Source organism: Mus musculus, chromosome X (assembly GCF_000001635.26).
Source record: "Mus musculus strain C57BL/6J chromosome X, GRCm38.p6 C57BL/6J".
Taxonomy (NCBI): domain Eukaryota; kingdom Metazoa; phylum Chordata; class Mammalia; order Rodentia; family Muridae; genus Mus; species Mus musculus.
In genome coordinates this window covers 105896457-105920559 of record NC_000086.7, presented here as the reverse complement: position 1 = coordinate 105920559, position 24103 = coordinate 105896457, and the positions used below count along the sequence as shown (strand labels likewise).

The following is a 24103-nucleotide window of genomic DNA, read 5'->3' as shown; positions in this document are numbered from 1 at the left end:
ACCCCCAGGGTCTTGAACTTGCCTAGCAAGAGCTCTACCACTGAGCTAAATCCCTGACCCCAGTTCATTTTTTTCTTTTTTTTTTTTTTTTAATTTTTTTTTTAAGATTTATTTATTTATTATATGTAAATACACTGTAGCTGTCTTCAGACACTCCTGACAGATGGTTGTGAGCCACCATGTGGTTGCTGGGATTTGAACTCTGGACCTTCGGAAGAGCAGTCGGGTGCTCTTACCCACTGAGCCATCTCACCAGCCCAGATTTATGTATTTATTTTATGTATATGAGTGCACTGTAGCTGTCTTTAGACACACCATAAGAGGGTATCGGATCCCATTACAGATGGTTGTGAGCCACCATGTGGTTGCTGGGAATTGAACTCAGAACCTCTGGAAGAACAGTCAGTGCTCTTAACCACTGAACCATCTCTTCAGCCCTCATTTTTTTCTAAGAGTGATTTACCACTACTAAAAGATACATTGCCATACATGTAGCTGCTATATAAAAAAAGTTAGGAAATTGTCCTTGGTTTTACAATGACAAAGGAAAATAAGTAGCCAGGTGGTGGTGTCACATGCCTGTTAGTCCCAGCACCTAGGAGGCAGAGGCAGGTGGATTTCTGTGAGTTTGAGGGCAGTCTGGTCAACAGAGTTAGTTTCAGGATAGCTAGGAATACACAAAGAAAATCTGTCTTGAAAAAAGACCATTTTTTTTTTTTTACAGCTGAACAAAGTATGTAAGGAGTTTTATGCTGTTGGGTTTATTTGTTCCTGGACTATAAAAGAGTGGACTAAGCAGGTCACTAAGGGAGAAATGGGGGGATCTTTTCTCAGGACCAGTACCTTCCTCCAGACAATCTCCATTTGAAGTTGGCCAAAACAGAAGATTGGCGATTCAGTTTGAAGGAAAGAAGCCCAATATGCTTGTCCATGGGCACCAATTGCTTTCTGTACATACAGGAAAGGAGCAGGGAAGGGGAGGGGAAGAACGGAGAAAGAAAACTTCCGGTCAGAGTGTGCTGGGACTAAATCATGGCTTTCTATTGAAGAATATGTTTTTGGTCTATAACACAATCCTGGGGTAAAATAGCAGCTTCCCTTTTAGTAGACAGCTCCTGTCTGCTGCTGGAATGAATGAATCCTCTGGTCATCTTCCATTTCTAACAGTTGTGTCTGCTTCATTGATTGATTGTCTATTGCCAGGAGCTCATCTGCCTCACTGGCAAACTCTCTTGTTGCTAATAGGCTTTCCTTAATTCACCAAGGGCCATAGGCCTCCGGTTTGCACTGCACCACAGAAGCAGCCTGCCCTAGACCACCTTCAGGTTAACATAGTTCTTGTTCTTAGGCTTGACTCCTTCCTTGGCTTTCTCCTCTGACATGGTGAGAGCCAAGAAACCCAAGTCCACTCTGAAGGAACACACAAGCAGTACCAGGGTTGGCAGAAGGAGGTGGCACTGATGGACCACAAAACCTATTTATTTATTTTTATATTCTGTTTTGTATTGTTACTTTTAATAGTGTGCATGTGTGTGTGTATGTATCACCTGATGTGCTAGGATTTGAACTCAGGTCTTCTGGAAGAGCAACAAATGATCCTTATAACGAATGATCCATCTTGCCACCCCAGTCCCCATTTTAGACATGGTCTCCACTGTGTAACTCTGGGTGGCTTAAATCTTGCTATGTAGATCAGGTTGTTGTCAAACTCAAAGAGATCTCCCTACCTCTGTTTTTCAAGTGCTGGGATTAAATACATGTGCTACCACACTGTCTAGTCTTAAAGTAGAAGTTGTCTGAATTGAGAGATGTTAGTTAACATCTTAGAAAGTGTCTGGTAGGGTGATATTACCAAGCAACTGTATGATAAGCCAATAATTTAACTACACTATCTGGGCAATATTTGTGTGTGTGTGTGTGTGTGTGTGTGTGTATTTCAACTGAGTGAGACACTGCCTCAAAATGAAAAAGTAAAACAAGGGCTGTAAGTATAGGGTAAGTGGTATAGTCATTGTGTAGCATGAATGAGGAGGCTCTGAGGATTCAATCTCTAGTACTGCAAAACATTTGTGATCCTAATTTTTCAGACACTGGTTTCATGTGGTCTAATCAGACTCCTATACTCTCTCTCTCTCTCTTTTTTTTTTTTTTTTGGTTTTTCGAGACAGGGTTTCTCTGTATAGCGCTGGCTGTCCTGGAAATCACTTTGTAGACCAGGCTGGCCTCGAACTCAGAGATCCACCTGCCTCTGCCTCCCGAGTGCTGGGATTAAAGGCGTGCGCCACCACGCCCGGCTTCTCTCTCTCTCTCTTTTTTTTGTTGTTGTTGTTTTTGTTTTTCAAGACAGGGTTTCTCTGTATAGCCCTGGCTGCCCTGGAACTCACTCTGTAGACCAGGCTGGCCTCGAACTCAGAAATTCGCCTGCCTCTGTCTCCTAAATGCTGGGATTAAAGGTGTGCGCCACCATGCCTGGCTATGACTCCTTGAACTCTTAATTTTCCTGTCTTCTCCTAAGAGCTGTGGTTGTTCGTATTCAACTTTAACCCTGATTTCCTGATTTTGATCAGATTAACCTTTTATATAGTTGGTCATGAGACTGTCAGTTATATATATTGTAGTTTTCTGTAGGTGAGTACATGCAGTGTGTGTGTGTGTGTGTGTGTGTGTATGAATGAATGAATGAATGGTTTCCGCTGCATGTGGTGGTGCATGTCTGTCTAATCCCAGTTACTTCAAGACTGAGGCAAGAGGATTATGAGTTCTAGACAAACCTGTGCAACACGGCAAGAATCTGTCTCAAAAAGCAAAACAACAAAACAGTATTTTTGGCCGGGCAGTGGTGGCCTACCTCCTTAATCCCAGCACTTGGGAGGCAGAGGCAGGCGGATCTCTTGAGTTTGGGGCCAGCCTGGTCTACAGAGTAAGCTTTAAGAGAGCCAGGGCTCCACAAACCCTGCCTTGAAAAAACGAAAAGGGGGCTCTGCTTATAGAATTGCATTTTATTTGCTTTTTGGGTTGTAGGGAGAAGGGCAGTGCTAGGGGAAGTTTGCTTATTCAATGTACACACATCATTTTTGCTCTGAAACGTCGAGGATTGTATGCAGATGTTTGGTTGCTGATGTGCTAGGCATTCTGTATACACACACACACACACACACACACACACGTGCAGACATTTGTTGTGGAGAGTAACCATTTTGCTTGAAAGTTGCTCATTTTGTTTGGCTCTAGACTTTGTTCTACTTTAGATCTATTGTATTTTTGTCTTTTTGTGGTTGAAATGATAACTCTGAAAAGACCTATTATTACTATAGCCAGTTCTTCTTACCTGGGGAAAGATTTTCTTGCCCTGGAAAAAGTTCTTTGAGATTTGCCCCGTAGCTGCTATTTTCACATCCTGATTCCTGAGAAGTCTGTTTTGGCTTAAAATAGTCATCCCTGTTCCTGGTATCTTCAACCCGCTATCTCTTGTTCCTCATAATTTTTGTTGAGAGTATTACTGTTATGATCAATAACCTACACCGTATTTTGGGAGAAGGCCTTGCCAGTTCATCTAATAATACTTGAGTGTCAGTGAAGAGCAAAGCTGGGCGCTGTTATCCCTTCATTCCACCACTCCCCAACCACTCACTCTCCACTCCATCCTCCTTCAGCAAGATGGCTCACTAAGTAAAGGTGTATGCCACCAAGCCTGAATTTTGCCCCTGAAATGCACACGGTGGAAGGAGAGAACTGACTTACAAGCTTCCTATAGCTCACTATAGCTCATGTCACCTCCCCAGGACTACAGGGTTTCCTCTGCAGAGTCAGAGGTCAGCACTCTGTGTGTGATCTAGCTACCAATTTGGGGCCCTTATTTATTTGTTTTTTTAATGTAAAGTTCTATTGGAACTTACCAAAGCCTGTTTGCTTATGCCACCTAGCTGCTTTTTTTTTTTGTAGCAACTACAAAAATCACTTTGGAGTTGCAGAGTTGAATAGTTGCCTCTTATGGTCTGCAAAGCCTAAAGGAAGTGTTCTCTGGCCTTTATAGAAAGTTCACTGGTTTGTTCACTAAGTAAATGTAGGAAAACCACCCCCAGCCTAGTAGAGTTCATAAAAAATACATGCATAAACATGTACTCAGGCCAAACAATTATTAGCTACCTCAGCTCACCATGTTAGGAGCCACACCTAAGTGCATCTTAACAGTTTTCCATTCAGTTTCTACAGCTTTCCTTCTGTCGTTTTGCAGTAATTCACAAGCTGCAAATGTTTGTTTTGAGACAGTCTTACTTTGTAGGGAAAGGAGGTCTGAACCTCACCTTACAAAGTCCATTCTGGACTTAAGCGTGTCCTGATCCTCAAGTGAGTGTAAACTATGGTATGTGCTACCATACCCGGCTTAGAAACTGCTGCTCTTCTGAGGCCCACTTCCACAGGCAAATTTCAGGTCTGTTTCCAAGGCACAGTGGCATACTTACGTGTTTGTACATTTCTGGATCGTGTGTAAAATTGCTATCATTTTGGAGTTGGAAAGATGGCTTTGTGGTTAAGAGCACTGGCTGCTCTTCCAGAGGACCCAGGTTCAAACCCTAGCACCCACATGCAGTTCACAACTGTCTGTATGCTCATCATGCCTTCTGGCTTCTGCAACATTGCTCAAGTAAGGTGCATAGACATACATCCACGAAACATTGCATATGTAGGATAAAGGGAAAAAGCCTGCTATTGTTCCTTCCTTCCTTATTTATTTATTTAGGGGTCTTGCTTTGTAGTTCAGCCTTCCTTCACCACCTTCCACTCTTCAGTTTGCTTGCTTGTTTAGACAGGGCCTCACTCTGTAGTCCAGTCTACTTTGTCACCATCCCTTCCTGGTGCTAGGATTATATAGGCATGAGCCACCACACACAGGATTTTCATCTCAGCGCCAGTACTTTCAGGAACTCATTTGTTATATTATTGGACTTATTGTTGTAAAAAGCACTGATTCATTAGGTATTTTAGGAGTATTGTGAAAATCAAGGAAATTAGTTGGCTATAAAGCAGATTAGTGTCAGACATACTAATTTCTCATATTATTACTGATTATTGTTGCCATGTACCAGAAAATGTTCTAAATACACTGACCCAGATGGATAGGAACACTGTCCCACAGAGTTTATATTGTTCTTTTACAAATCTCTTAGGATATGCCCATCAAATTGCCATTTGAACAGTTATGTTTAATACCTGCAGACTTGTGCTCCTGCCAGAACCTTTCTTTCTTTTTTTTCTACAGTGAGTGATGGAAACTGTGGGCTCAAATTGTTAAGCCTGCTGGAAATAAGTGACTGTTGAATGCTCAGCCTATGTGGTACTTGTATATCACTTTCTGTAAGTCTTAGAGAATATTACAGAACAGGGGTGCACAGAATGTAAGAAATAGAAGTAGTAGCTACAGAGATGCTGTTCTTCCAGAGAGTGAGCTTACACGTGCACACTTACGTACATAGGCAAACACTCACACGAATAAAAAAGGCTGGAAGAAGTGGACTGAGGTAGAACTTCTTTTTTTTTTTTTTTTAAGAAAAAGATTTATTTATTTATTTTATGTATGTGAGCACACTGTAGCCGAACAGATGGTTGTGAGTCTTCATGTGGTTGTTGGGAATTGAATTTTAGGACCTCTGCTCTCTCCAGTTGTCCCCACTCTCTTCACTCACTCAGTCCCTGCTCACTTCAGCTTAAAGATTTATTATTATACATAAATACACTGTAGCTGTCTTCTGACACACCAGAAGAGAGTGTCAGATCTCATTACGGGTGGTTGTGAGCCACCATGTGGTTGCTGGGATTTGAACTCAGGACCTTTGGAAAAGCAGTTTGTGCTCTTACCCACTGAACCATCTCACCAGCCCCGAAGTAGAACTTCTTAAGACTGTTTCACTGTAGCTTTAATCTTTTCAATGCCTGCTTCTTCTTTTTTTTTTCCAGGCAGGATTTCTCGGTGTAGCCCTGGCTATCCTGGAACTCACCTGGTAGACCAGGCTAGCCTTGAATCAATGCCTGCTTTTAAATGATGGTTCTTAAACCGCTTTCACCTCCCTGCTAGACCACCACCTACCAGAGGTAGTGGAAAAGAAGGAATGTGGGGAAGTGGGGCTGTTTAGATATTCTTTGGAGCATCTGTGTTGTCTGGACATTGTCAGTTCAGTTCATAGGTTAGCAGTGGCAGCTCTACCCACTTGAAAACACTTCACAGGTATACTAGCAGTTCATTTTGATAGTGTCGGGATACCAAATGTAGATCAGCAGTAGTGGCACGACCTAGCAGAGACAATCAGGCCTCAGCTGAATTGGCATGAGTGAACAGGAGGATTAAGACCAGCAGGGATGTCAGGAGAAGTCCTCTGCTGTGCATCTCTCAACAAAGCGAAGATGAGCATAAAAATGAGACCAGGAAGCATTGTAAAGCTAGCTCTATAAGCAAGCCCCTTTCACAATCTGCTGAGTCCTAGTCATACCCTCTGCGAACATCATGTGTGTCCTCCAGGGATCTTGTCTCAGCACCTAAGTCGGTATCAGCTGACATCACTCTGCTAATCCCAAGTCTGAAGAAGTGGCAAGAAGCCACAGAAACTTTTCCAGAAGGTTTTTTCTTTTTCTTCTTTTTTTCTTTTTTTCTTTTTCTTTTTTTGCTGCGTTTCTCTCTATGGAGTCATGACAAATTGAGCTCAACTAATACATGGGTGTCATTAGTGATGAATCCTTCACCATGTGCCCTTTTACATGTCTGCATAATCCTTTCACCTGTGTCTGCTTCAGTGGCACATTCCTTCATGAGTGTGCCACATTGAAACATCTTTTCACTTGTGTCTGCTTCAGAACACGCCTTCAAGTGTTTGCCCCAGTAAAACACCATCTGACACAACTGACTTTCCAAAGAGCCCTTAAGTTTCCACTTCGCATCACTGTTGTACTTTAGAAAAAGGTTTCTTTTTACTTATGCATACGTATGTTCTTTCTGTGTGTGTGCACTTGTGCTGGGTGCCTGTGGAGACCAGAAGAGGGCATTGGATCCCCTGGAGTTGGAATTACAGGAAGAGGATATGAGATGCCCAATGTAGGTAGATGCTGGGAATGGCTCCTGTCCTCTGCAAGGGTAGCAAGTACTATTAACTTCTGGGCCATTTCTCCAGTCCTGCTGTTGCATATTTGATCCCACAGTTGTGATCATTGCCATGGAATCAAGTATGGGCCTGACAGCATTAAGTTTTTTTTGGGGGGGGGTTGTTTAGACCTCCATGAAAATGACTGCTAGGAGAGGTAAGCTCAAGAGGTACTACTTCTCTTTGTCAGTAGCCAATTAACTGTCAATGGGGGATGGAGAGAGACTTCTTTATTGGCGTGTACATAATCCCTCACTAGGCCTTCTAAATAGCCCTAGTAAAACTTCCTGGAAACTAGGAGAGGAGCTAGGTTGGGCGATGAAGGTAATCAATGGGAACTGAAAGAGAATAGGATCGATCGGCAATAGAGATGAATGATACAAATATATACATATGAAATATAGACTATTATATAGAATCAACATGCAGTAATATAAAACTTGTACTAATATATGTTTTGGTTACTAATCTAGCCCTCTGCCTGGAAAATGGTTTTGGTCTTATCGAAAAGATATTTTAATATTCATTTATAGAAAAACATGTAAATTAAAATAAGTGTTTTAGCCGAGACTGGTGGGACATGCCTGTAGGCCAAGTTCTTCAATGATAGAGGTTGGAAGACCAAGAGTTTAAGGTTAGTGACTTGTGTGTGTGCCCTAAGGATTGAGTCTTGGGTAGGGCTTCCTGTGTGCTTACCATGGGCTAACCTGCCAATATAGAGAATGATAGTCTTCCACCTTTTCTCTTTCTCCCTCTTTCTGTTTTGATTATTTTTATGAATGTGGGTGTGGGTGTGTATGGATAGGTGATCAATGCCTGCAGTGGCCAGAAGAGAATGGAGCTGTAGTTATAGACATCTGGGAGCTGCTTGGTGTGTGTGCAACATTCTAACCTCTGACTCAGTGAAGTTCTAATCAGCCTTTGCAAAGATAGCAGAGGTCGCAGCGGTCACGGTGGTCCATCCCCCATCCCCCCAAGCCAGTGTTTCTGTCTTGCCCTGGCTGTTCTTCTGTAGATCAGGCTGGCTTTGAATTCAGAGATTTGCCTGCTTCTTCTGGGATTAAAGGTGTGTGCCACGACTGCCAGGCCAGAAATTCTTGTTCATGTTGTATATATTTGGCAACTGTTTTTCAATTCACTATTTGTGTTAGCCATAGTTATTTTACATCCTCAATCTGTTAATTTTAAATTCTCCATCGTATCTGAGTTTGGTCTTGATGCTTACTTTGAATTTTTAGACTATGTTTTTTTGTTTTTATTTTACTTTTTTTTTTTTTTTTTTGCCCTGTAGCATGGCAGCCTGCCTTGTCTTTGTGGTTGGAAGCTAGGCATGCTGTATCTACTAACAGACCAAGGTCAGCTCTCTGGGTTTTAGTATCCGTTTTTGTTTTTTGGCTACCACTGTTTATCAAACTCAGCCTCATCTGCCACACAAGTGTTGTGAGTTTCCCTGTACATTCTGGGAACTAATGAAGGTCCTCTTGAAGAGAAGCCAGTGTTCTTAACTCGAGTGGCCCTCTCCAGCCAAGTTTCTCGTTTTGACCTTGGGAAATATTTCCCAAGTTTCATATCCACTTGGGTAAAACAGGAAGGCAAGAAAAGTCTGGGGATATTTTATTGCCTTTCCTCCAAGAAGGTAGATAATGCTTTGGGCATATTTTAATATGTTGATATAGACCAGGTAGTTCCTAGTGGGAAAAAAAAACAGCAAAATATGGGTATTCCTGTGAGACTGAGGCCACAGTGGCGGTTTCATTTTTTTCTATGACTTACAGTTGTGAGCGGCCATTGAGTTCTAGGAATCGAACCCGGGTCCTCTGGAAGAGCAACCAGTGCTCTTAACCGCTGAACCATCTCTCCAGCTGGCGACAGCTGCTGCAGCAGGGGTTTTAACTCTTCACTCAATCCGTCCTTGGCTTCCAGCAGCTTGTCAGAAGCTATTTTAAGTACTCTGTTTCAGGTAAACAATGGCTCCTTGTATTTGATTGTCTCTAGGGTTTTTGTGGTATATGTGTGTAGTTCTGCCCTGGACCTGAGATCTCTTAGATCCAAGATAAGCTAACAGCCCTCAGTTTGTTCAGTTTTCCTCCTCCCTGGAAGAATGAATTAGAACCTGTTCCTCACAAAAGACTAAGAATACAAGTGTTCCACAAGTATTTCAAACAAATAAGAGCACCAAAAAAATAAAAGAACATTTTGTATAGAGCAACAGATAGTAATAGAACAAAAAGATACTCTTTTTATTTTTATTATTATAAACTCATGGTTGGAGTGGTCTCAGTGATAAAGATCATGCTTACTGTGTTGCATAAGGCTTGTAGTTCAGTCTCTAGCTCAAAAGAAAGTGAAGCCATATGAAGCACCCCTGTGGCAGCATATATATAAAACCCAGTTGCAGGGAATCCAGTGTCCCCCCTGGCCTCTTCTAGGACCAGGTACATACCTGGTGCAGTCCTACAGGCACGCGAAACACCTATAGGTTCTGATTGATTCTTTCTGTGGTGCTGAGCATTGAACTCCGGACTTCATGCACGTGTTTTAGCCCCAGTGCAGGAATTGAGATGATTATTTTAATTGTTAGCACCCTGTCTTGTTAGTATTACACTTAGTGGGTAGTGTAGTAGGCACAGTAGCTTGCTGTGAAAAATAAAGCTAGAGACGTAGGTAAAGTTATGTGTTTAATCTGGAAAGCTGGGAAGAGTTTAAGAGCATTTACTGCTCTTGTTGAGGACTCAAGTTTGGTTCCAAGCATCCACATGGCTGCTTACGGCTGTCTAAAACTCCAGTTTCAGGGTATCCAGCACCTTCTTCTGGCTTCTCTGGATATCAGGCATGCACACTTCAGACAAAACGCATGTATGTATGTATGTATATATGTATGTATGTATGTATGTTTGTTTGTATGTATATGTGTGTTTGTTTAATAGAAACACATAAACTCGAAAAAATAAGAGAATCAGAATGTTTTATTTATCTTTCTTTTGTATATGAGTACACTGTAGCTGTCTTCAGACACAACAAAAGAGGGCACCAGATCCCATTACAGATGGTTGTGAGTCACCATGTGGTTGCTGGGAATTGAACTCAGGATCTCTGGAAGAGCAGTCAGTGCTCTTAACCACTGAGCCATCTCTCCAGTCTATCTAATCAGTGAGGATTTAAACAACACATTAGTTAAGACAATAAAGAACAAAGATTAAAAAATTTAGAGATGAGGGCTGGAGATGAGGGCTCAGCAGTTAAGAACAGTGCTCTTTCAGAGGTCCTGAGTTCAGTTACCAGCAATAACCATCTATAGTGTGATAAAGTAATATAGTGGTTCATACCTTCCATAATGTGATCTGATACCCTCTTCTGGCATGCAAGTGTACATGCAGATATAGCACTCATATACATAAAATCAATCCTAAAACATCTGGAGACGAAGTAAGCCTCGGTGATAGTCCTGACGTGCAGGTGGTGGGGACTGTATGTAGGCTCAGAGGTTCTTGCTTGTTGTACCTGCATAATTTGAATTGGAGACGAGCTAGGGGTACAGGACTCTGTCTCAAATACCATAACATATAACAAAAATAAAAGATCCCTTACGCCAAACCCACAGGCACTTTGGAAGCTCTGTGCTCTATTAACCAGCTGTGTGTTTGTCTTACTGTAGTTTTAGCCCTTTTAAGAACTTTAGTATTCAGAGTTTTGAGGATTATCTGTTAGGAGAACTGCTTTTTCACTCTTTAAGAAGACATTTTTTTTTGCAGGGTTAGTGGATTGAGCCCAGGGCCTTGCACATGTTAGCCAGGGGTTCTACTAATGAGCTTCATCTCCAGCCCTATTTTTCCTTAACTTTGTTTACTGACTGTTTCTCCAAAGGATGCAATATAGGATTGGATTTGTTTGGAGTTGCACATACTGATTTTTTTCACTGAATAATTAAAAATGGAAACTATTACTGCATTTTGTAAATAAGGGCCTCTGAGCCTTAGTTTTCTGTAATGATTCTTTGGTTTTTAAATCTGGTCAGTGTGTATCAAATGCACATTAAAATTTGGCAAGGGTTTGTGAAGAACATTCTCTAGCATAGAGATTCTTTATTTCCTACCTTCCTTTCTTACTTTTTTTTCCTTTCTTTAGTTTTTGAGACAGGGTTTCTTTGTGTAAGCTTGGCTCTCCTAGAACTCACTCTGTATGTAGACCAGGCTGTCATCGAACTCACAGAAGGCCTGCCTTTGTCTTCTGAGTACTGGGATTTGAAAAATATGTGCCACTACTGCCCTGCCAGCAGCTAGTTTTCTAGTGGTTAGTATTCAGTGGCACAGAGAAAACCTGCATAGGCTTCTGCCTTATTTGGTAGCAAAAATCAGAGCATTAACAAAATCTACAGATGAGTGTTTGTAGCTGGGGAAAAGGCTTAGCTGTTAAGAGCCCTTATCCCCCACTCTTGTAGAGGATACAATTGACTTCCCAGAAGTACCTGTCTATAACACTATCCATAACAACAGTTCCAGGGGATCAGTGCCTTCCTTTTGACTTCCTTGGGCACTACATGTAAGAAATCTAAATAACTAAAATTGACATACACTTATGCCTTATTTTCTAGGCTTATACAGTTAGTATCTGACAGCTATGAAAATAACATTTTTATGATGATACCTGAATCGGGCACTGTCACAGTCCTCAGGGCATCGGATCCCATTACAGATGGTTGTGAGTCATATGGTTGCTGGGATTTGAACTCAGGACCTCTGGAAAACCAGTCAGTGCTCTTAACCACTGAGCCATCTCTCCAGCCTCCAAGGGGAGGCTTTTTAAAAAGCACTTCTATTTCAGTGAGCTTTTCATTTCCTTGAATATGTCTTCAAGCTCATGGTTTCCGGGGTTTCAGTCTGTCCCGATGGGGAGGGTGTAAGGCAGCAGAGCAGCTCGAGAAGCAGAGAGGAAAGGCTTGTGCTTTGGGACACTCGTTTTAAAAAGTCCCTTTTATTGTGGCCTCTGCACATTCTGAGTCAATGTTGACTTAGTTAATCCTCTCTCTAATCACCTTCATACATACCCCAGGTATGAGCTTTGCTAATCTAGGCACTTCTTAATCCAGTAAGGAAGTTGACAAGCAAGATCTGTTGTTCTAGCTCTAGTGAGTATTGAATTTTTAAATAAAGCAGGGCATGGATTTATTGGATTGGTGAAAAGCTGATTGTCAGTTATTGTTTAAAGTGTGCTTTATGGGGATGGACAAATGAAATCACTGTCTTTTTCTAGACCTGATAATTCTGAAACTACTCAGATGTACATTTTTTTGTGAGGGAGCTTGGTTTGAGACAGGGTTTCGCTATAGCTCAGATTGCTCTCAGATGCAGACATCTCACAGTCTTGTGCTGTTGTACTGATTGAGACGCCTGCTTCCTTTCTGCTCTATAGTCCATGATCAGCATGAAAAATTTGGGAAAATATGGTCAATGATGCTTTCTGATTTTTACCTTAGTTTTTAACTTACACATGAAGTTTTAAAAAAATAGGTGAGAAGCCAGGCGTGGTGGCACATGCCTTTAATCCCAGCACTCAGGAGGCAGAGGCAGGCAGATTTCTGAGTTTGAGGCCAGCCTGGTCTACAAAGTGAGTTCCAGGACAGCCAGGGCTACACAGAGAAACCCTGTCTCAAGAAACCAAAAAAAAAACAAAACCCAAAACCAAACAAAAACCAAAACCAAAAACAAACAAAAACCAAAACCAAACAAAAAACAAACAAAAACCAAAAACAAACAAAAACCAAAACCAAACAAAAAACAAACAAAAACCAAGAACAAACAAAAAACAAACAAAAACCAAGAACAAACAAAAACCAAAACCAAACAAAAAACAAACAAACAAAAAGAATAGATGAGGGGCTCAGTGGTTAAGAGCACTGACTGCTCTTTCAGAGGTTCTGAGTTCAAATCTCAGCAATCATGGTGGCTCACAACCATCTGTAATGGGATCTGATGCCCCCTCCTGGTGTGTCTGAAGACAGCTACAGTGTACTTATATACATAAAATAAATAAAATCTTTTTAAAAATGAAAGATAAGTAGATGAGTTAAAGAACGTAATAGAACCTTTTGGGTAGTAAGGAATGTGTTCATTATAAACAGACAGGAGAGCTGCTACTTGTCACCTCCCTCCCCCCACTCTGCTTTTCTATTTTTTTTTTTTTTTTACTTCTTACCATGTAGATGTGCATGCCACAACATACACATGTAGAGGCCAGAGGACAACTCTACTGTGAGGAGTTGGTTTCTCCTTTCTATGTGGGTTCCAGGGCTTGGCCCTTGGGTCACTAGGTTTGTATGACAAGGACCTTTACTCACTGAACCATCTTGCTTGCCTTCTGATTTGAGACAGGATCTCAATTTGGAGTCCACTTTGGCCTGGAACTCACTATGTAGCTCAGAGGTTGTGTGCAACCACATGAGTAGTTTTCCATCTGTTTCAACCTCTTGGGTGTTGGATTATGACAGGTCACACCTGGCTCACAACCTGTACGAACTGATTTAGACAGCACTCACTGTTCACAAGTGGGGGTATTTTATAGGATATTTATGGGGTTTTTTTTTGTTTTGTTTTTGGTTTTTTGAGACAGGGTTTCTCTGTGTAGCCCTGGCTGTCCTGGAACTCACTTTGTAGATCAGGCTGGCCTCGAACTCAGAAATCTGCCTGCCTCTGCCTCCCAAGTGCTGGGATTAAAGGTGTGTGCCACCACGCCCGGCTTATTTATGTATTTTTAAAATCTAAGAACTAATTATACTTTATAGATAATTTTTAGCTTGTTTGTTTTGGTTGGCCTTGTTCATTCAAGTTGAACATTATTCTTCCAATATTTGAAGTGCTTCAGAATCTGAAGCTTTTAAAACATCTTTACTATTTTATGGCACTGTATTGGTGGAATGTGCATGTGTGTGCAGGTGCCCGGGGAGGGCAAAAGAGGACATGGAACCTTCTGGATTTGGGTTACAGATTGCTTTGAGCTATTCAATTAGCATGTTTTGAACTGAACCCAGGTTTTCTGCAAAAGCTGCAAATACTCTTTAATTCCTAGCCAATTCCACGGAAGAGATGAGAATTGCTTGAAGCCCTTGTGCCAGTGGAGTAACGGCCAGGGAAGAGCTGTGTCCCAGAACGAGAAGAAGCTGATGGATCTGATCATTGAACTTAGGTCATCAGCTTTGACAGCGGGCACTTTTGCCTGCTCAGCCATTTGGTCTCATTTTTTTGATTTTTATAAAATATGATTTGTTTTATGATAAATATTATGTTATGTAGATCACATAATTTTATTTAGTCTTTTTTTTGAGATGTTTTCCCAAGTATTCCTGGCTGTCCTGGGACTTAACTCTGTAGATCAGGCTGGCCTTGAACTCAGAGATACACTGCTTCTGCCTCCTAAATGCTGGGTCTAAATACCTGGCCAGAACATAACATTTTGACAAACTTTTAGGGGGTCTACAGTCAGTGATCATAGGTCGTCAGCTCTGTGAACAATCACTAAGCAAAAGGGACACTCTCTTAGAAGAGCAAAAGTCTGCAAGAAGTACTGATGCTTTAGATTTCAGCATCTATTCTTCCAATTAATTAATTAATTGGAAGTTAAAGGTATAAGAAATTAACTGTGCTTTTAAAATACCTGCTTTTGATTTATGGTGTCTGTGTATGCACATGTGCATGCAGGTACCTGTGGGTACCAGAAGGCAGCATCAGAAGCCCTGAAGATGGACTTAGTTATAGATGATTGTGAGCCATAGGACACAGGTACTGATTACCTACTGAGGTTCTCTGGGAGAGCAGCAGGTGCTGTTGACCACTGAGCCATCTCTTCAGCTATACATACACTTTAATTGGCCAAGAGCAATGCTTGTTTTCTGTCAACATGAGACTTCTGTGACATGGTAAAGCAATTACCAGAACTCCAAAGTCAGAAAGCATTGGTGAAGTTTTATGGAGAAGAGAACTTATCACATAGTAGCAAATTAAGAATCAATAAAGAAATTTATTCTTGTCACAGACAGACAAGACTGCTAAAGTAAATGATAAGAGGTATTTTATTTCGTGCCCTCCCCCAGCCTAGATGTATCAAGTGCTTTCACATTTGATCTACTACTGCTACTACTAAGTCGTCGTCCTCTTCACATTTTCCCCTTTTGTCCCTGAGACGGCTTCTTTGTGTAGCCCTGGCTGTCCTGGAACTTGCTCTGTAGACCAGGCTGACCTGAAACTCAGGGATCTACTTGTCTCTGCTTCCCCATGCACCTCCATACAGGGTCAATCTAATATTTCTTGATTCCTAATAAAAAGGAACACAGAGCATGAAAAGTTGCTTTCTTAAAGGAAACCTCCCCAAAGAAAAGTAAGCGAGCAAATGCAGAAGTCAAGTCATATAGAGCTGCGTTTGATGGTATATACTTTTAGTCCCAACACCTGAGAGGTATAAGAAGGCAACTGTCAGAGTTTGAGGTCAGCCTTGTCACTATAGTGAGTTCCATGACAGTTAGGGCTACACAGAAAAACCTTGCCTTGAAAACCAAAACCCCAAACCAACCAACCAAAAATGTCACATAAGTCGTGCTTTAACAGTTAACTATAGTACAATAATAGAACATACCATTATTTCACATTGCTTAAATGCCAGATTCGTTTTTAGTCCTCTACACAAAGTGTCATGTTTATTTAAAATGATGCTATTAACACCTTTCTATGACACTTAACTGCACATCAGGAAGACCATGCTAACACAATCCAAGGAGTGGACTTCTCCCAAGTTGCAGCGGGAAAGAACGAACATATGAAGCTTTCTTCGCTTTAGGAAATAAATCCAAGTAGAAGAAATGAAGATATGTAAACAGGATTTTTCTGCCTCACAGTTGTGTGATGCACCATGTTGTGGGAACTTAATAAGGGGCCTGGGGAAGGAGGGGGAAGGGATAGCCCACGTCCTGCCAGAGTTCCACCTATGCTCTGGACAGGCAGATGTGAGAAGGCTGCCAGACGCTTTCCACTCAGCCCCGGGTGGGCATCCAAGCCTCTGACTCACTCAACGGAGGTGGGGTGGGGAGGGTGGACAAGGGGCAGCCTCCAAAACCAAAGGGGTCCCAGGGTTGCTCCTTGTAGCCCCGGGGTTATAGGAGGGAGGGAAGAGGGAAGAGAGGTTCCCATGCATGGGAGAGTGAGCACAGCCTTGATGAGCAGAGACTGTCTATGGTTTTAGAGCTTTATTATAGAAAGGCAGGGGGAAAGAAGGTAGAAAAGAGAGAGAGAGAGAAAGAGATTGAGAGAGAGAGAGAGAGAGAGAGGAAAGGCTAGAGAGAAAGAGAGAATAAGAGGGAGAGAGAGGAGAGGAGAAGAGAAAGCAAGAAAACAAAGGAGAGGAGTGAGAGCAAGGAAGGGCTAAACAGCTCCTTTTAAAGTATGGTACAGCCGGGGCGTGGTGGCGCACACCTTTAATCCCAGCATTCGGGAGGCAGAGGCAGGAGGATTTCTGAGTTCGAGGCCAGCCTGGTCTACAGAGTGAGTTCCAGGGCTATACAGAGAAACCCTGTCTCAAAAAGCCATTAAAAAAAAAAGTATGTTGCTATCTTTTCTGTTGCTAGGTAACTGGTCATGTCTAGGCTTTTCTTTATTGGAGATTATTATTATTCCTTCATTCTCATTTGTTCCAAATCTGCTTTAATTGTGTCTTCTTTAATTTGGTAGCCACATGCACCTAGGAATCTCCATTATGTTTAGGTTTCCTAGATCTTCAGAATGTAAAATTACAAAATATTCCCTAAGCCTCACTGGATTTAATTTCTAATTTCAACCTTTTTAGTTTGTCTGTGGGTGTATTGATTTATCTTTTCAAAGAATTATTTTTTGGTGGTTTGTGTGTATGGACAGTTTGCATATATGTCTGTGTACCATATGTGTGCCTGGTGTCTAGGGAGGCCAGAAGAAGACATAGGATCCCTTGGTTCTGCAGAATTGAACCTGGGCCCCCTAGAAGACCAGCCACAATTTTTAATTTTTTTTCATAATTTTTTATTGTTATTGAGGCAGGGTCTCACTCAGTATCTCAGCCTTGTCTCATATTTTCTATGTAGCAAAGGATGATCTTGAATTTTTGTTGCTTCTGCCTCTAATTCCAGATGAAGAGGATTATAAGCACATGTCTCCATATGTAGTTTATCTGTGGCTGGGGATCAAACCTGGGAAATTCTGCTTGCTAGTCAAGTTCTCTACAAACTGAGTACATTCCCTGCCCCCCCCAACTCATTGTTTTATGGATTCTTTGTATTGGTCTTTCAGTCTCCATTTTCTTAATGTCTGTCTCCTTTTCCCTCTCCTCTCTCTTCCTTTCCCTCCCCTCCCCTCCCCTCCTCCCTTTCTTTTGTTTATGTGTCTGTCTGTCCTTCCATCCGTCTGTGTGTGTGACATGCTTGCATGGTACCCGCAGAAGCCAGGAGAAGGCATGGGATTTTCTCAAACTGGAGTAAGTGGGTACGATTCACCATGTGACTGCTGGGAATTTAAGTGCTCTATAAGAGCAGCCAGTGTTGTTAAGGGACTGCATTGTTCTTTTAGCACCTCCCACCCCTGTTTATTTGGCTTATATATCCCCATAACAGTTCACCATTGAAGGAAGTCAGAACAGGAATTCAGAGAAAGGCAGCAACCACAGAGGCACACTACCTTTTTTTTTCTGATTCACTTTAGATCCCGCTCACTGCTCCCTCCTCCCAGTCACTCCCTCCCACAATCCTTGCTGCCTCTCCCTTTTCTCTGAGAGGGTAGGGGTCCCCCTGAATATCCCCTCACCCCGACACATCAAGTGGATCCAGGGCAAGGTGCTTCCTCTTCCACTGAGGCCAGACAAGGCAGCCCAGCTAGAAGAACATATCCCATGAATAGGCAACAGCTTTTGGGATAGCCCCTGCTCAGTTGTTTGCAGCCCCCTTAATTTTAATATGTGTGTGTGTGTGTGTGTGTGTATGTTTGTTTGTCTTGTGTATACGAGTGTGAGATTTTTCCAGGCAGTTGTGTTGTCTGTGGGTGTTGGCAGTTGAACTTTGATCTGAAAAATCAGTGAGTTGTTTCTTCAGCCCTTTCATTTCATTAATTTCTGATCGTATTCTTCCTTTTTTTTTCAGACAGGGTTTCTCCCTGTAGCCCTGGCTGTCCAGAAACTCACTCTGTAGATCAGGCTAGCCTCTAATTCATACAGTTCCACTTTCCTCTGTCTCCCGAGCACTGGGGTTAAAGGTGTGAACCACTATCATCCAACACTTTGTATTTTTTTATGGTATCCTTTGATATCCTTTAAATTTAATGAAGTCAGGATTTATTTTGTCTTGCTTTTATGATTATAAAATCGTCATTTAAAAGACTAGATTTGTTTTTATATACTGCGCATGTATGTATACTTTGTGTCTGTGTGTTCATGTGCTCATGCTTGTGTGCACACAGAAGCCAGAAGAGATTATATTAGTCTCCTTTTCTATTATGCTTTGCTTTGAAGCAGGCAGGGTTTCTCTGATCCAGGAGCTTGTGTTTTCTAGTCTAGATGTCAACAGATCCAATCAGTCTTTTTGTTTCTGGCTCCCTTATGAGTACAGTTGCATGGACTGCTTGTTAACATGCGTGCTGGGATATGGACTCTGTCCTCATGATTACTCAAGTGCTTTTCATTGCAGGGTGATCTCTCCAGCATTGAAAAACCATCATTAAAAAAGGATTAAATGTTTAATTTCTGCTTTCAAGCTTTTGAACTCTTTTTAATCCTATTCAGTTTATTTTTATAATTTTCTATCACCTGTCTATCTTTCTTTCTTTCTGTCTGTCTATCTATATCTATATTTGATGTTGTTTGTTTTTGAAAGAGAGTCTCACTATTTTTCTGGCTGTTCTGGAACTCACTCTGCATGCTCTGGCCTCAAATTCACAGCAGCCTGACGATCTCTGCCTCCCCAGTGCTGGGATTAATGGTGTATTCTATAAATGATGATTTTATTATTATTTTTATTTTTGGTTTTTCAAGACAGGGTTTCTCAGTATAGTCCTGGCTGTCCTGGAACTCACTTTGTAGACCAGGCTGGCCTCGAACTCAGAAATCCGCCTGCCTCTGCTGGGATTAAAGGCGTGTGCCACCACACCCGGCGATTTTATTATTGATTTCTTAAAAGTGTGCATTTTTTCAAATCCTAGTCTATAAATGTATTCATCTTAGTATCAGTCTATTATATAACTAACTATTCGGTGCCAAGCAGAAGGTAGAATAAACTCAATAAGACAATTAGACATTAGATAAACACAGTTGCTAAATTAATAATTTTCTTAGTGTAAAGGAACAAAAATGTTTCATATTTTGCATGTTGGCATGTTTACGCTTTCTTGCAAAGGTGATCTTACCAGTATTTTAGTTTCAGAGGCCTTTGCAGATACGGCTCATGTATAAGAAAAGAGTTACTAAAGTTATTAATGATAATGAGATACATGCAAGGGTCAGCTAGACATTATGAAATAAAGGTGAATGAATTTTGTTTGTTTTTTTCTTTCAATTTATTTATACTGTAGCTGTCTTTAGACACACCAGAAGAGGGCATCAGATCTCATTACAGATGGTTGTGAGCCACCATGTGGTTGCTGGGAATCGAACTTGGGACCTCTGGAAGAGCAGTTAGTGCTCTTAACTACTGAGCCACCTCTCCTGCCTCTGTTTTCTAAGTGTTAGGATCAAAGGAGTATACCAGTATCGCTATGCCTAGCAAAAGGTGGATACAATTTACACATGAATATCTTTGTGCCTTTGATGATCCCCGTTTTTCTTTTGAAACTACTTTGTGGTTTTAAAGTTTGCTGTCTTGGGAGGCAGAGGCAGGTGGATTTCTGAGTTCGAGGCCAGCCTGGTCTACAAAGTGAGTTTCAGGACAGCCAGAGCTATACAGAGAAATCCTGTCTCAAAAAACCAAAACCAAAACCAAAAAAAAAAAAAAAAAAGTTTGCTGTGTCTTTATAAAATTAGGTGATAGTTTTTGGGGGATGGGAGTGAGAAATGCTAGAAATTACACTTGGGGCCTTGTGTATGCAAGGTAAATATTTCCAATGCTCATGTCCATTCCCAGGGCTTTATGGTAAGATTTACTTGGTGTTAAATTATTTTAAATGTAACTTATATTTAAACATACCATATTTAGCAAATTGAAAGATGTAAATATCTTAGAAATTTTTAGTGAACAGTGTCAGCGATTTGAGCCTGTCTATGAGCATATGGGCAGATTGTATTATTTATATAGTCATATACTCAGCAAACTAAAATTCATTGCCTTTAATTTTTGACTTTGAGCATGTATAGCCTCAAGACTAGTAAGACTACAAGATAGGCTTGGCTGTCTGTTAGAGGTTTACCTTTATTGTAAGGACGTTGTTAACATTTTGTTTTGATAGTGGAAACAAGTTGAGTACATTGGTGCAGAAGCTTCATGACTTCTTAGCACACTCATCAGAAGAATCTGAGGAAACGTGTTCTTCTCCACGACTTGTCATGAACCAAAGCACAGGTAATTTGAAGCTGACTGTGCCGTATGTAGTCCTGTTTTATTTATTTCTATTCATTTATTTTAAAGATTTCTTTTTATTTGTGTTTGTGCTGTGTGTGAGGCTGCTTGAGTTTGTGTGCACCATATGTATGCTGTTGTCTAAGAGGCCTGAGGACTGGATTTCTCTGGAACATACTTCCAGATTCCCTGGAACTGGAGTTAGAGGTGGTTGTGAGCCACTTTGATGAGGGTGCTGGGAACCGAATCTGGGTCCTCTGCAAGAGCAGCAACCATTCTTAGTTGCTCAGCCATCTGTCCAGGCCCCTCACTTATTATTTTGGTATGGAGCAGCTACACAATTTGTAGAAAATTGGATTAGCAAGTTTATTGAAATCCTTATTGGGTGTGTTTGCTAGTATCTGCTGTAAGATTTTAATTTTGGAAAGGAAAAATAGAAAGTTGTAAACTGATGTAAATTAATGGATGCTTAGAGAGTAAAACCCTTACTAGTTAGTGTTTGATATATAATGGAAGTTTCTGATGGAGGATGTGATAAATAGATAAGAGTTAGGGGAGGTATGAGCAGTGTAGGTTTCTGGTGGTGTAACTCCAACCATGAAGCATGCTGGGCACATGTTTTATAACTATCTCTAACTAACTCTATAGAGATATTTTATTCTAGTGGCTACTTGTGTATTAGAATTTATTTTTTTAAAGATTTATTTATTATTATATTATTATATGTAAGTACACTATAGCTGTCTTCAGACACACCAGAAGAGGGAGTCAGATCATGTTACAGATGGTTGTGAGCCACCATGTGGTTGCTGGGATTTGAACTCTGGACCTTCGGAAGAGCAGTCGGGTGCTCGTACCCACTGAGCCATCTCACCAGCCCGTGTATTAGAATTTAAATTGTCATGTTCCTTAATAATATCACTTGATGAAGGTGGACATGCTGTCCCATACGTAAAACTCTGGCACTCAGTAGACAAGTAGGCTAGCTGTGAGTTCAAGGCCAATAGGGATTACACAGTAAGTTTTAGTCTAGCCTGGCTGCAGTCAAAAACTTTTTTAAAACAGTAACAGCAAATCCCAAACCAGATGAAAACAAAATCATTTATATGATTTGGTATATATAGTTTCATAAAACACATTGGCTTTTTTTCTCCTTCATTTAAGAAACATTTTTTAGACAGGATGTCTAAAAAACATCACAGAGCTGGACAGTGGTGGCTGGCGCATGCCTTTAATCCCAGCACTTGGGAGGCAGAGGCAGGCAGATTTCTGAGTTCGAGGCCAGCCTGGTCTACAGAGTGAGTTCCAGGACAGCCAGGGCTACACAGAGAAACCCTGTCTCGAAAAACAAAAAAACAAAAAGAAAACCACAGGTTTTCTTTGAACTTGTGATCATCCTGTTTGAGCCTCTTGAATGCTCAGATTATAATAGTAGACCCCTTTAAAAATATTCTATATCCTATATATTATAATGATAGGTTACTCATGTAGCATACATAACATCAAAGCTTGTATATGCACATATACAATGTAAAAAAAAAAGTAGCATGATAATAGTGAAAGGTTCAACTATATGTTAGAGTACCAAATCACTGGGTAAGCATTTTCTAAAAATTTACACTAGCAAGCCCCAGATTCAAGAGGTTGTGATGGGATTCATAGAAACAGAAAACCTACACTAGGGCCAGCCAGATTGCTGTGGCCATGAAGGCCTGGTAAGCTGATTCCTGGAACTCGGTAAAATTGGAGAGCTCGAGTTCCCCTCTGACTTTAATGCACATGTGTTCCATGGCACATGTACCCACCCGTGCACTCCACCCCACCACACAAACACTGTTTTAAAAAGGAAAACTATAGTTAGTCCTTATTAGAGTTTTTTTTTTTTTTTTTTTTTGAGACAGGGTCTTACTGTGTAACCCCAGGTGATATGGAACTTGCTTTGTAAACTAGGGTTAAACTTTTCTACCCTTTGCTTCTGGAATGTTGAGACTAGAGGCATGGGCCATGATCTAAGAGTCAAAACTCTTTTTTCTTTTTTTTTTTTCTTTTTGGTTTTTTGAGACAGGGTTTCTCTGTATAGCTCTGGCTGTCCTGGAACTCACTTTGTAGACCAGGCTGGCTTCGAACTCAGAAATCCACCTGCTTCTGCCTCCCGAGTGCTGGGATTAAAGGAGTGCGCCACCAAGCTCGGCGTCAAACTCTTTTAGTGAGGGGGAAAGAAAAATTTGTAATCTTTCCAGAAGAAAATTGGTATTACTTCCAAAGGAACAGCAGTAATAGTTCTTCCCAGATGACCACGGCTTGTGGCAAGTTTACTAAATAAGCAAACAAAAAATAGATAGATAAATAGGTAAATCTAACCAGAGAATATGTTTCTGTGAATTTTACCCCAAGGCTCATGGTTTCATTTGTTTATTGATGATGTTATTGGGTTATTGGTTATGTTTGTACTTTGTTGAATACTATAAAGTTAGGATTTATTCTTTTGTAACTAGTTAATAATGAAAACAGAAAGATTTTGAAATTATTCTTCTTGTCATCAAGTTTTAACTTAAAAGTATTTTCTATTACAAATGATTATGTTAGTGGGTCAGGCAATCCACATTTGTCATCTCACAGTTCTGTAAGTCAAGAATCTGGTGGGCTTTGCTGAACTGTCCTCTGGCATCACAAGGCTGTTGGTGTGTCTGTCAGCAGCACATCGTTCATTTCTGTTAGCTCTGCGCAAGACCATGTTCCCAAACTTCCTTAAGGTTTTGGCAGAATTCAGTTCTCTGTGGTCATAAAAATGAGACCCCTCTGTCTTCACTTCCTATTGGCCAGGACCTTTTTCCTGAACTCCTTTCACATGTCTGCATTTCTTCTCATGTAGCCCCATTTGGCAAAGCCAGCACAGTGCATGGTGTTTCTCTCATGCCTTGAATCTTTCTTACTCGTTTTGTTTTGTTTTGTTTTCGAGACAGGGTTTCTCTGTATAGCCCTGGCTGTCCTGGAACTTGCTCTGTAGACCAGGCTGGCCTCGAACTCAGAAATCCACCTGCCTCTGCACCCCGAGTGCTGGGATTAAAGGCGTGCACCACCACGCCCGACTTTTCTTACTCTTTTGATTGTTGCTTTTCTTGGTCTTTGCTAACAGGTGGAGTTTTAAAAGACTGGCTCTTGCTATGTAACCCTAGCTGGCCTGGATTCTGCTATGTAGATCAGGCTGGCCTAAAACTCAGGATATGTGCTACCATAATCTACCATAATCTATATGTCCTACCTAAACTGAAAATTTCTTGTTCTAAGGTCTCAAGCTTCACTCACTTCTCCCTGATAATCTATTTATCTATTTTTGAGACAGGGTTTCTTTGTGTAGCTTAGGCTCTCCTTGAACTTGCTGTGTAGACCAGGTTAGCCTTGAACGCACAGAAATCCACCTGCCTCT

General features: G+C 41.2%; 1 protein-coding gene across 1 annotated transcript in view; it reads left to right on the top strand.

The window, feature by feature from the left end:
* Positions 1-24103, top strand: part of Atrx (ATRX, chromatin remodeler) — a 131758-nt gene that overhangs the window by 8813 nt on the left and 98842 nt on the right. The window contains exon 2 of the mRNA NM_009530.2: positions 20567-20679. Coding sequence (NP_033556.2) covers positions 20567-20679 — 113 coding nt within the window. The remainder of the gene's footprint in view (positions 1-20566; positions 20680-24103) is intronic.